This window comes from Sorex araneus, chromosome X (assembly GCF_027595985.1).
Source record: "Sorex araneus isolate mSorAra2 chromosome X, mSorAra2.pri, whole genome shotgun sequence".
NCBI classification, from domain to species: domain Eukaryota; kingdom Metazoa; phylum Chordata; class Mammalia; order Eulipotyphla; family Soricidae; genus Sorex; species Sorex araneus.
Window position 1 is genome coordinate 269746819 of NC_073313.1, and position 12337 is coordinate 269759155.

Genomic DNA, 12337 nt, shown 5'->3' on the forward strand with positions numbered 1-12337 from the left:
CAGTACTGTCCATTACTGTGCTTTGTCACGGCAAAGGTGAGCGGCTTCAGCCTCACTTGCTACCTCCCGACGCCCGACCATGTACATTTTCTTCAAACATTCTCTAATTTCATTATCACAACTGCAGGAAACACCGTCATCGCCTTTGCGTAGGCTGGGAGACTTAGACACAGAGACAAATGAGGACTTCGTCCCAGACCACACACAGCGTGTGACCCTCGAGGAAGAGCGCCTGTGGGTGGGGTGCAAAGCACTGGCTCTCCTGGTGACCCCACTGATGTCACTCACGGCACTTTCCGTTCAGGCTGCTGGTGAGCGGCCCAGAAGGTCTTTGGAAATCAGATGACTCACACACTACCGGCCAGTTTGTGTCGGAAAGGGTGCTGGGCCCAGCTCAGCACGAGGGCTCTGCTGGCGGGTGGGAGGGAGGGTCAGCTGTTCCAGTGGAGAGAGACGACAGTGGCAGCTCTGGGCCTGACCCCCTGCATGTCGAACAGAGGCCCAGGGAGGGTTTTCGGAGGAGTTGGTGACCAGGCAGAGAAGAGAGGCGGCGCTGTCCACCTTCTGACGCCTGTGGAAGCGAGCGGAGAACGGCCTCCTAGGCTGCGATGGCGGGACAGCCCCAGGAGTCAGAGTATCTGCTCCTCAGTCTTTCTAGCGGCCCTGCCCGAGATCCCGGGGTACCCGGTGTTCAGGAGTAACAAGTTTGCTCCCAGGCCGGCTGCTGAGAACCACTGCTCTAGACACGAAGCCCGTGGAGGCGAAGACTGTTCTTTCATTCCAGCGAAGGGGTTGGCTACACCAGCGATGCTCAGGGCTCACTCCTGCTGGGACTCGGGGATCCCATGTTGTGCCAGGAATTAGACTGTGCTTGGCTGTGTCCCAGGAAAGTGCCTTATCCCAGTACTACCTCTTAGGTCCTCTCTATTATTTTTGTTTTTAGCCTTTTGGGTCACACCCGGCGATGCTCAGGGGTTACTCCTGGCTCTGCACTCAGGAGTTACTGCTGGTAGTGCTCAGGGGACCATATGGGATGCCGGGGGTTGAATCCAGGTTGGCCTTGTGCAAGGCAAACGCCCTACCCAATGTACAATTGCTCTGGCCACTGTCATCTCGTTGCTCATTGATTTGTTCGAGCGGGCACCAGTAACATCTCATTGTGAGACTTATTGTTACTGTTTTTGGCATATCCAATACACCATGGGTAGCTTGCCAGGCTCTGCCATGCAGGCTCGATACTCTCGGTAGCTTGCCAGGCTCTCCGAGAGGGGCGGAGGAATCGAACACAGGTCGGTCGCGTGAAAGGCGAATGCCCTATTGCTGTGCTATCGCTCCAGCCCACTCTGGCCCCTATTACACGAAAAAGAAAAACAAAAAAACAAAAACAAACCTAATAACTTCCCCTTTGCAAAACTTGCTGGTGCCAATCTCAGAAATCTCAGAAATCGTTCCATCTCTTGTCAGAGACTGAAATCTCTTATCTTGTATATACAACTGAAAATCTACTGACACAACTTTATCTTGAACATCTTCTAAGACCTTAATTAGCATTTAAAAGATCATAATTTCAGCACATTATCATAATTAAAAAAATCTTAGCAAACCACCCAACATTTCCAATTTTAAGTATTATGAAAGAAACATGTTATTTTCTTGTTTTCCTTCTGTGATGTGTTTTCTATAAGGATCTTAAAGCTGTTTGAGCTCTTTACCACATGACATCTTTGTTTTTGGTTCGCAGAACCTGAACTATCCTTTTTCTCCTCATGTTGTGTAAAAACATATAATAAAAACTGATAAACTGCTAATTTTTTTCAGCTTAGAATAGTCAGGGGTTGGAGAGACAGTACAGCAACAAGGCGCTTGTCCTGCATGCAGCTGACCTGGGTTTGATTCCTCGCACCGCATACAGTTCCCCAAGCCCTGCCCAGTGACCCCTGAGCACAGAGCCAGGAGTGAGCCCTGAGCACCACTGGATGTGGTCTCAAAACAAAACAGAAAAAACCAAAACAATAAAGGACTTGGAATCACTTTGTGCCAGTCTTGATTCACGTCAATTTAAGTCCTTCTATTAATGACAGAAATAAATGGTGTACAGCTTTTGTAACAGACGAAAAAGAAGCTAAATGATATTGCTAGGGAGTTCCTGAGAGGGGCGTTTATTCAAAACCAAAGGAGGCACTGATTCAGACTTAAAAACCCTCTTCCTTTCCCTCTTCTCCCCTTTGTAACTGCAGGACACTGTAACTTCACCCTTGGTTGAAGCGCCAAGAACAGTGAGCACAGAGCTGGGACTGCAGCTGACAGTAACGTGAAGTGAGGTGGTACCAGGGCTCAGACTCATGGCCTCATGCATGCAGGGTGGACACTGCCACTGGGCCACACCCCCAAGCCCCAGAAAGCTCCTTTCAAGCTGTGCTCCAGGGGCCATGTGGTGTGGGGGACGGAACTGGGGTCCCTCACATGCAAAGGGGAGCACTCACAGAGCACCAGACAAGAAAGTGGCAGTCATGTTACCCCAAAGTCACCGAAACTTGGGGTTTCAACTTATTTCTCGAAGAGCAATGGTTTTGAGGAAGATTCGTATTATCTGGAAGCACATGCTGAAATGGAGAGAACTGATTCCGGGGAGGTAAGAGTTGATACAGGAAGACCTATAAAAAAAAAAAGACTGCTGGGGCTGGAGTGATAGCACAGCGGGTAGGGCGATTGCCTTGCACATGGCTGACCCGGTTCGATTCCCAGCATCCCATATGGTCTCCGAGCACCTCCAGGGGTGATTCCTGAGTGCAGAGCCAGGAGTAACCCCTATGCATCACTGGGTGTGACCCAAAAAGCAAGAAAAAAAAAAAAGACTGCTGAAGTAACCCAGGCGAGACTTAACCATGTCCTCATCTGAAAGGGGCAACATGCAAATGAAGCCTGAGAACACATCTGAGATGTGTTCTGGAGCACTGAAATGATGAAACTCCTGACAGGAAGCTTGAAGGAGATGGTGATTTCAATGATGACTCAGGTATCTGGCTTCCACAATCAGATAAATATTAAAATCACATGTGGTGGGGGGAGGGGAAGAAGAGGAGAAATCACGGGTTGGGTTTGGTGAGGTCAGTCTGAGATGCTTTAGAGACCTGTACACGGCAGGAAGGTGAGTCCCGCGTGGAGCGGCGAGGTCTGGGTGATGGAGGAGGCTGAAAGTCAACAGGGAGTGTGAGGAGGCAGTGAGGTCACAGGGTGGAGGGTGCGAGGGGCTAGACTGGACCTTGGAGGACTCTACAGCTGCAAGGATGAGAAGAGGACGAACTCTGACAGGAGTGAGAAGGGGGAAACGTCACGGCGTTATCTCCAAGAGTCAGTGCTGAGAGCACACGGAAAACAGGCTTGGGGCTGTTCTTTGCTCTGGGGCCACCCCAGTAGTGGAAGGGGGCTACTCCCAGCTTGGTGCTCCACAGTCGCTCCCTGGTGGGGCTCAGGGACTGAGCTGGTCTCTGCAGCAGAGCCTGCACTAGATCTGCTGAGATGCCTCCCTCGCCCTCTGTGGCTATCAGGTTTTTTTGTTTTTATAAAAAAATTTTTAAAAATCGACTTAAAGAAGGCCTTCAATTCTGTTGAGACTGAGGTGGTCATCGAAGCCCTGGCCAAACAGGGCGTTCAAACTCAGTATATCAAAATCCTCCGCGAGCCGTATTGTGGATTCACCACCGGGATCTCACCATTCTACAAGGAAGTGATCACTGATGTAAAGAGAGGGGTGTGGCAGGGCGATACCAGTTCACCGAAACTCTTCAGTGCCACCCTCGAGAACATCATGAGACGACTGGAATGGGAAGGAATGGGAGTGAAGATAGACGGTCGGCAAGTACACCACCTCCGCTTCGCTGATGACATCGTTCTCATAACGCCAAACATTGGCCAAGTGGGACAAATGCTGGCCGACTTCAACTACGAGTGTGGAAAGGTCAGACTGCAGCTGAATCTCAAGAAGACAATGTTCATGAAAAACGAACTGGTCCCTGAAGCTCCATTTGCTCTCAATGGAATGAACATCTCTGAATGCAGCAGCTATGTGTACCTGGGTCGAGAAATCAACATGAGGAATGACTTGGTGCCAGAACTGCGCAGGAGGAAGAGAGCAGCATGGAACGCCTTCAAGAGCGTTGAAGAAGTGGTTAAGAGAACGAAGAACCTCCGACTCCAGGCACATCTTTTCGATTCCACCGTTCTTCCTGCACTAACATATGCCTCAGAGACCTGGGCCCTAGGCAAACAGGACAAGAACGCTATTAGGGTATCCCAAAGAGGAATCGAAAGAGCTATGCTAGGAGTATCACGTCTCACTCAAGTGAGAGAAGGAATCGGGAGTTCTGACCTCGGTCGACGGTCAAGAATCAGGGACACTGTCTCATTTGCCAAGGCGTCAAAAACGAGATGGGACAGTCATGTAATGCGATTCTGATGACCGCTGGACTAGAGCTGTTACCGACTGGATTCCACGGGACGTCAGAAGACCTCGTGGCCACCCACCAACTAGATGGTCAGATTTCTTCGTCAAATCCCTGAATGAACAATTTGAGGCGCTTCCTATGCCTGGAGCAAGCAGATATCATTGGGCTGCACTAGCATGCGACAGGGACAAATGGAGACATTACTGGCGCCCGCTTGAGCAAATTGAAGACCAACGGGATGACAAGTGACAGGTGTAAGCTTTTCAAGTCGGCCGTGAGGAAGCGATAGCACAGCGGGTAGGGTGTTTGCCTCGCACGCAGCTGACCTGGGTTCAATTCCTCCATCCCTCTCGGAGAACCTGGTAAGCTACCGAGAGTATCTCGCCTGCATGACAGAGCCTGGCAAACTCTGGTGGCGTATTTGATATGCCCAAAAGAGTAACAACAAGTCTCACAATGGAGACGTTACTGGTGCCCGCTTGAGCAAAATGATGAACAAGGCTTTTCACAATAATTTATTACATTCAATATTTCAACACCAATTCCACCACCATTAGACCTTCCCACCTCCATTCTTTTGAATTTTTCCAACCACCACATAAGCCTGTCCCAATAGCAGGCCCTAAAACATTTATTTCGCATTGCTGTTATAAATAATTCTCTAAAAATGGTCAAAAATTGGACCCTTGTATAAGAGATTACTAACACGCCCTTTCAGGTTGAGACGTGTGCTAATATTTTCTTAATCGAGATTGGTTGCCTTCTACTTTACATCCCATCCAATGTGTGCTACTCCTGGTACGTCAGTGGTATAAAGGATAGATTTGCAGTCGGGCACTCCAGGAACTCTAAAATTGTAAATAAGGTGATATACCTGGAGTTAAACTTTTAACTGGATGGTGACTTTGGGGTCTGGAAGCATCTCTGTAGCGTGTGGCTCTCTTCTGGGGTTTATGTATGAGTCCCTGGGTCATGGCCTTTAATGAGCTTATATGGCTCCAGAGGCAGTTCCTGGGTGTGACTGCGCGCCCTGGAGGAACATGGGGATGAGTCAGTCTCCTGACTCGGTAAGACCCTGATTTCAGTCACAAAACCCGAATACCTGAGGTTCACTGGCGGATAAGGCTTGTCTGAGTCTGCAGAGATTGGCTGTGAGCCTGATTTCCGGCTGCCGGGGCTGTTTGATGGGTGGGGACTCACCTGCCCCCCTCCGGGATGCCCCCGTGGCGATCAGTTTTATTAACCACTTAAGTGCAACAGGAACCCGACCCCACGTCCCACAACTGCTAGCGCATAAGCTCATTCATCAGCCGAGCTTTACAGGCTCACTGTTAAATCTTGGAAGAGATCGAAAAAACTGCGAAAAACTCATGTTACACCAGTCTCCTGGCTGAAAACTCTGGGGCACCCTTGGGAGGGGGGTGTAGGCTGAGCCCGGTCCAGCCAAAGCCCTGGCAGCTGCCCTCACCCCTACGCTGCCACGCTGACGGCCCAACTCTGCTCTCTCAGGAATAATCTCGGAGACTTCACCAAACTGCCCGAGATTACACATCACCAAAAACTCCAGGAACATGGGCTTCAGGCTGAGAGCTCCAGGGTCTTTTCAGAGTGGGGGTGGGCAGCGACCCCCACTTCTGGAAGCCTGGCAGCCACACCCATACCCCACAAGCACACACACATCCCACCACCATTTTGCTTGTTTCTGGGTCACATCAAGCAGTGCTCAGGGCTTACTCCTGGCTCTGCGCTCTGGAACCACTCCTGGTGGTGCCCCAGGAACTAGATGGGTGCCAGGGATTGAACCCAGGTTGGCTGTGTGCAAGGCAAATGCCCTGCCACTGTCCTAAGGCTCTGGCCCGTAAACTCACGGCAGTTAAATATTCCGGAGTTCCTGGAGCACGTGTCTGCAGACCCCTCCAAACCCCACAATGCTGACGCCCAGTAGGAGCACACCAAGTCAGATGGGAGAGAAGCACGGAAGCCAGACTTACTCAACCAACAGAAACAACACAGAAGGCTCAACGAGCAGCAAAGAGCCCAGGAAACTCAGACAATGGTTAATGACCCCATTGTAATGTATATACAATGTTCACAAACATTTTTTTTAACTGAAGTATTTTTGATAACTCCATTAGCTGTTTAGTTGTGTCGAGCAACATAAAATGAATCATTTTGTTCCCACGAAGGGGATAGGCTTGGAAGGGGGTGAGAAATGGGGGAGAATGGAGGGAATGCCACACTGGTGGGGGGGTTGGTGTTGAAACACCGAATGCCCAAAATAACTGCATTATGTGCTAAAAAAATAAGTGGCGGGGGAATACTATAGAAATCCAAAGAGGAATGGCTCAAAGTGACTGCGTAGCTGAGAAAAGTCTTTACAGAGACGTAGGAATCTACCAGAGGGACGCTAACAGTCAGCAAAACCACAGAAGAAAACATGAAAGAGGGACAGAGAGAAAGTACAGCCAGGAAGGCACTCGCCTTGCATGTGGCCAACTGGGGTTCCATCCCCAGCACCCCATATGGCCCCATGAGCCCTGCCAGGTATAGCCCAAGTGAACAACAAGAAAGAGGAGAAACATTTAGAGAGAACTCTGATCCCTGCATACCTTAAGCGACTGCAGACCCTCCTTCCTGACCAACTTCTTCTTTTGGACTGGGATTTATCAACAGGCAAGTGAAAAAGCACCAAAAAGAAGTTTTGCTTTGGGTGAGGGAGAAATAAGCAGGTTAGAGCATTTTCTTCACATACAGGAGGCCTGGGTTCCATCCTCCGTACCTTAGAAGATTTCCTGAGCGCCTCCAGGAGTGGTGACCCCAGGGCACAGAGCTGAGCACCACTCACAGGGTGTGGGTCATACGCCCTCCCCTGCACTCCCCCAGACTCCCCCCCAAAAAAAAAGGTTTGCTCCTGGACCCTAACCATGTTAAATACACAGGAACTGAAGTGCAGGACCCGAGAGACAGTGCAGTGGGTGAAGGCTTGCCTTGCTTTACCCGGATCCAATCCCCAACATCCCAGAGGGTCCCCTGAGCTTTCCAGGAATGATTTCTGAGCACAGAGCCAGGAACAGCCTGTGAGCATCATTGGTGTGGCCCCCAAACAAAAACAAACAAGAGCAAAATTAAAGTACGACTTATTCCTTTCAATAGATACTTGGGCCAGTACTGCCCAGGAGAGCAGGGCTGGTGGAGGCGGCCCAGCACTGACACCTGCCTGCGTGCGGCCCCGTGCCTGGCCCTGGCACCACACATGCACTCCTTGTGGGCTGGAGAAAGGGCTGAGTACAGGCTTTGCACTCAGGAGGTGTGGCTGCTCCCAGCCCCACATGAACCCTGAGCACGGACCCTGATGTGGCCCCAAAACCATGAGGACAAAAAAGAAAAGGAAAGAAAAGAAAAGTAAAGTAAAGAAAAGAAAAGAAAAGAAAAGAGAAAAGAAAAGGAAAGAAAGCAGGCCAGAGGGAGCAGAGACAGCACAGCGGGGAGGGCCTCTGCCTTGAATGCAGACAACCTGTTTGTATGCCCTGCACCCCATATGGTCCCCTAAGCCCTGGGCACAGAGCTAGCATTAAGCCCCAAGAATGGCCAGGTATGATCCCCAAAATAAGAAAACAATAAACAGAAAAGGAAGCAGGCTGGAATCGCTAAGTGCGGGGTGAAAGGAGAGAAGAAAGGCCGGAAGCATCGGAGAGACTGAGTGAGTCTGTGTGAGTGAGTGAGACTGTGAGCGAGGTGGCCCCGCCAGCCCTGGCCTCACTGCAGCCGAGTCAGCCTGCGGGACTCAGCGCCGCCCAGGGTACCCCCCGGCCCCCCCGCACTTCGCCCCGTGCCTGAACGGACAGCAGACTCAGCAGGCAACACAGGGCTCCAAGCCAGGACACTTTCTGTCTCTTTTCTTTCTTTATTTTGTGGTGGGAGCAAGCAGCACCTGGCAGTGCTCTGGGGCTATTCCTGGCTGTGTACCGGGGCGGCCCTTGGTGGTACCTGGGAGCCCCATGCAGCGGAGGGGACCGAGCCCGGGCCAGCGGCCGAGCAAGGCAAACACCCTAACTCCCGGACCATCTCTAACACTTGCAGGCAGGATGATGCTGAAACTTTTTCCACTTGTAACCCCTTTGGGTTGAGAAACTTTTATGTTTTTGAGACATTTTTATATGACACAAGGTAAGCAAGTCAGCACGGAAACCAAACAGGTAATAAATCACAAGGAAAATTATTTTAAAGCAAAATTAAAACAACAGAGACAACTCCACAGCCTAAAAAGCGCAGCTCTAGAACCCTTCTGCTCACCCTCCGCTCAGCTTTCATTTATTAAAAAAATTATTATTTTTTTTGAGGGATCACACCTGTCGGTCTCAGGGCTCGCTCCTGACTCTGCTCAGGGATCACTCCTGGTGGGGCCTGGGGCAATACTGCAGCCCAGGGCTCGAACCTGGGTCAGCTGCGTGTACCGTCCCTCCAGTACTATCTGCCCTCCCTCCCCTCCCTCCCAGCAGGCGGTGCTCAGGGATCACTCCTGGGCTCAGGGACCGTGTGGGATGCCGGGATTGAACCCAGGTCGGCTGCGTGGAGGTCCAGTGCCTTCCCTGCTGTGCTGTCCTGCGGGCCCTGGCAGCAGCTCTGTTTTTAGAATAATTTGCGTATTCCTGCTCAGCCTTGAGAGAGAGACGGGGGTGCACGAGCGTGCCCCAGCAGCCTGGGGTCACTCTGGAAAGGCTGTTTCAGATCTGTCTTTGAGAGACCTTACCTGAAGAGATGAGTGAGTGACGGACAGATCCACTGTCAGCCAATTTCCCAGGAGGAAGAGACACTGAAACGCGCACGAAAGCCAAATCCAGGGAAAGCCCCGGGCCGCCGGGGCCTGGCCCACCCGCCTCTGCTTACCGTGGGGGGCGGGCCGTCGCCGTTGTCCCTCATGTAGAACGGCTTGAGCGTGAGCGGGTAGTTGACCACGAAGACGGGCACGTCGCCACAGTGCTTCACCAGGTACTTCTCGTGCTCCGTGTGCAGGTCGGCGCCCCACTGCGGCGAGACGGAACCAGTCAGCGGAGGCAGAGGGCCGGGCTGTGCCAGCAGGGCGCCGGCGAATGCCAGGGGCCTCCTGTCCCTGGGTCAGCTGCTGGGCTGCACTGATGAGGCGACTGGACAAAGCAGTGCCCAGGAGGCATTCCCCACTTTCACCCCTAATCCAGGGGCCTGGGGCACGACCTGGCCCACGGCGCTCGGGCTGGGTGTCTGTAGCGGGCTCCCGGCCCGGCCAAATGTGCTTCTGCTGACACGGTACCTGTCCGCCCTGGGTGCCCTGGCTGTGCCTCCAGACTCTGCTTTACCCGCAGGGCCCGGAGGCCTTGACCTCCAGCCCCAGCTCTGTCTGGAAGGAAGGCAGAGCGGGGGGACATGCTCCAGGGACGACAGGTTAACCCCGTTCGGTCTTCGGACGAACTTAACAAATGAGTCAGAGTCTCTTGTTTCAACTTTTAAAAATTTCCTTTTTTGGGGGCTGGAGCAATAGCACAGCGGGTAGGGTATTTGCCTTGCACGCGGCCGACCTGGGTTCGATCCCCAGCATCTCATATGGTCCCCTGAGCACCGCCAGGAGTAATTCCTGAGTGCAGAGCCAGGAGTAACCCCTGTGCATTGCCAGGTGTGACCCAAAAAGCAAAAAAAAAAAAAAAAGAAAAGAAAAAAATTTCCTTTTTTTGTTTGTTTTTGGCCCACATGTGGTGGTGGGCTCAGAGCTTCCTCGTGGGTCTGTGCTCAGAGATCACTGCTGCGGGTGGGGTGGGCTCGGGCGACCGTCTGTGGGGCCAGTGACTGAACCTGGGTCGACTGAGCATGCAAGGCAAGTCATCTTACCTGTTGGGCTGAATTTCCAGACCCCTTGCACCACTTAAAAAAAAAAAAAAAGCATCCAAAGATGTGGAAGGGTGAAAGTTGCTGAAATTTGGATGACGGCAAATGCAGCCTCCCAGCCCCCCACATCAGGAGGCAGCATTAGCAGGTGGGTAACAGCTACGGAAACAAAACCCTCCTTCCACAGCGTATAAAAACCGGCTGCAGAGTCACCGGTTCATTAATCTGCCTGACGCTCTTCCACTGAGACTGCCCCACCCACAGCTCGGGAATTAAATGATGAAAGATAGTGTTTCTAATTCTGAGTCTATCTCGGGCTAGATGGCTTCTCCCTGTGAATTATTTTTTAATAAAAGAGTCAACTCACATATCAGATGCTCCTTGATGAATATTTAATGGCCCTGTTCATTTATTTATTCATCACATACAAAAGTGCCTACTGAATTCCAGGTACCATGCTAGGTACTGGCTATGGCGGGAAAGAAAGAGACTCTCTGGGCAGGAGAAAATCAGTAGATGAACCGTCACGAAAAGGTCATGAGGAGCTGAGAGAGAATACTGCAGTAGGATGCTTGCCTTGCATGCTGCTGCCTGGCTTCCCACATGATTCCCCCGAGCACTGCCAGGAGTAATCCCTGAGCATTGCCAGGTGTGGCCGCAAAACAAAAACAAGCAAATGAAAGGTCCAGAGAGGAAGCAGGAGAGTGCAAATCTCTCTGTGGGGATGCGTGGGCTCCTGGGGGGTCCTCCTGACTTTTCCTGGGTTTACCAGCCGTGGCCCTGAGGCTCAGGGCTCAGCCTGCAGCGGCTCTCAGGCCCTGAGGCGTGGGGGCACGCAGGGACAGGGGAAACCCGAGGGGCCTCCACGGAGAGACCACGGCTCCAGCCCTCTCCCAGCTCAATCAGGGTACTCTGAACTTACGGATGATTTCTCTCTCACCAGAAACAAATGACAGCACCCTATTTTAAACTTTATATCTGTCCTAAATATTTCAACAAGGTTCAGCGAGCACACCCAAACCAGCACATATGCAATATGTATACACTGCTGGTCTGGTAAGACTGAGCACCTTAACGGGTTCCCTATGAAACAAGGCAGCTGGGAAGTGCTGGTGCACGTGTGAAGAGTACCTTGGGTGGGAAGGTGAAGTCCTGGGATGCCCGCTTCAAGATCTCCACTGCTTCTGTGTAAGAAATGCTGGCGAGAAAGAGAGTCAAAGCAGAGAACGGTCAGAACAATGAGGCTGTCATTAATTTTTCCATCAATTAATCGGAAAAAGGTCCATCTCCATTTAGTCTGTGGAGTCATAGTTGGACACTAAATGATTGCCAATAACCAGAAATTAACACTGGTCTAATCCTACGAGAATCTGACCGTTCATAAAGAGGGCGCCATTCAATCACTGCATTATTGTATGACCCGCAATGTACTCAGAAGAGCTAGTGATTCCCCCCTAATTCATGCTATGGTACTGCCCTCATAAAAGCTGTGAAATACTGAGGCTGAAAGGACAAAAATATCTCCTGAAGCCATAGTCCATCCACCCATCCATCTATCCCTCTCTCCTTCCCTTCATCCATAAAAATACTGAGTCTTATATTTTATTCACTACATCACTTATACCAAGGTGATGTATAGGTGAAGGTATCGGTGATGTAGTGAATAAAAATAAAGGACCTGCCTTTGTTGGGGGGGCAGGGGAGAGAGAGAGAGAGGGAAAGAGGGAAAAGGAGAGAGAGGGAGGTGGGGAGGTAAAGATAGGGAAAAGAGAGAAAGAAAAACAGAAAATAAGATGCTGTGAAGCCACTGGGCTATAGATAACAGAGGCCAGAAGACAGAATCTATTGGGGCTGCCAGGGTGACACCAATGGTGTTTGGGGAGTGGCCGTGTGCAGCCAGAGGTTCAACTCAGGGTGTGAAACACGCTGTATGTGTGCTTGCCACCTGAGCTACGTCTCTATACCTGGATGCAATTTTTAGTTCATTAGTTAATTTATTTTTTGATATTTGGGCCCCACCTGAAGGTGCTCAGGGG

General features: G+C 51.2%; 1 protein-coding gene across 1 annotated transcript in view; it reads right to left on the reverse strand.

Annotated features, from left to right (window-relative positions):
• Positions 1-12337, reverse strand: part of NARS2 (asparaginyl-tRNA synthetase 2, mitochondrial) — a 130389-nt gene that overhangs the window by 18750 nt on the left and 99302 nt on the right. Inside the window, exons 10-11 of the mRNA XM_055123066.1 lie at positions 11433-11499; positions 9333-9470 (exon numbers count right to left, since the gene is read on the reverse strand). Coding sequence (XP_054979041.1) covers positions 9333-9470; positions 11433-11499 — 205 coding nt within the window. The remainder of the gene's footprint in view (positions 1-9332; positions 9471-11432; positions 11500-12337) is intronic.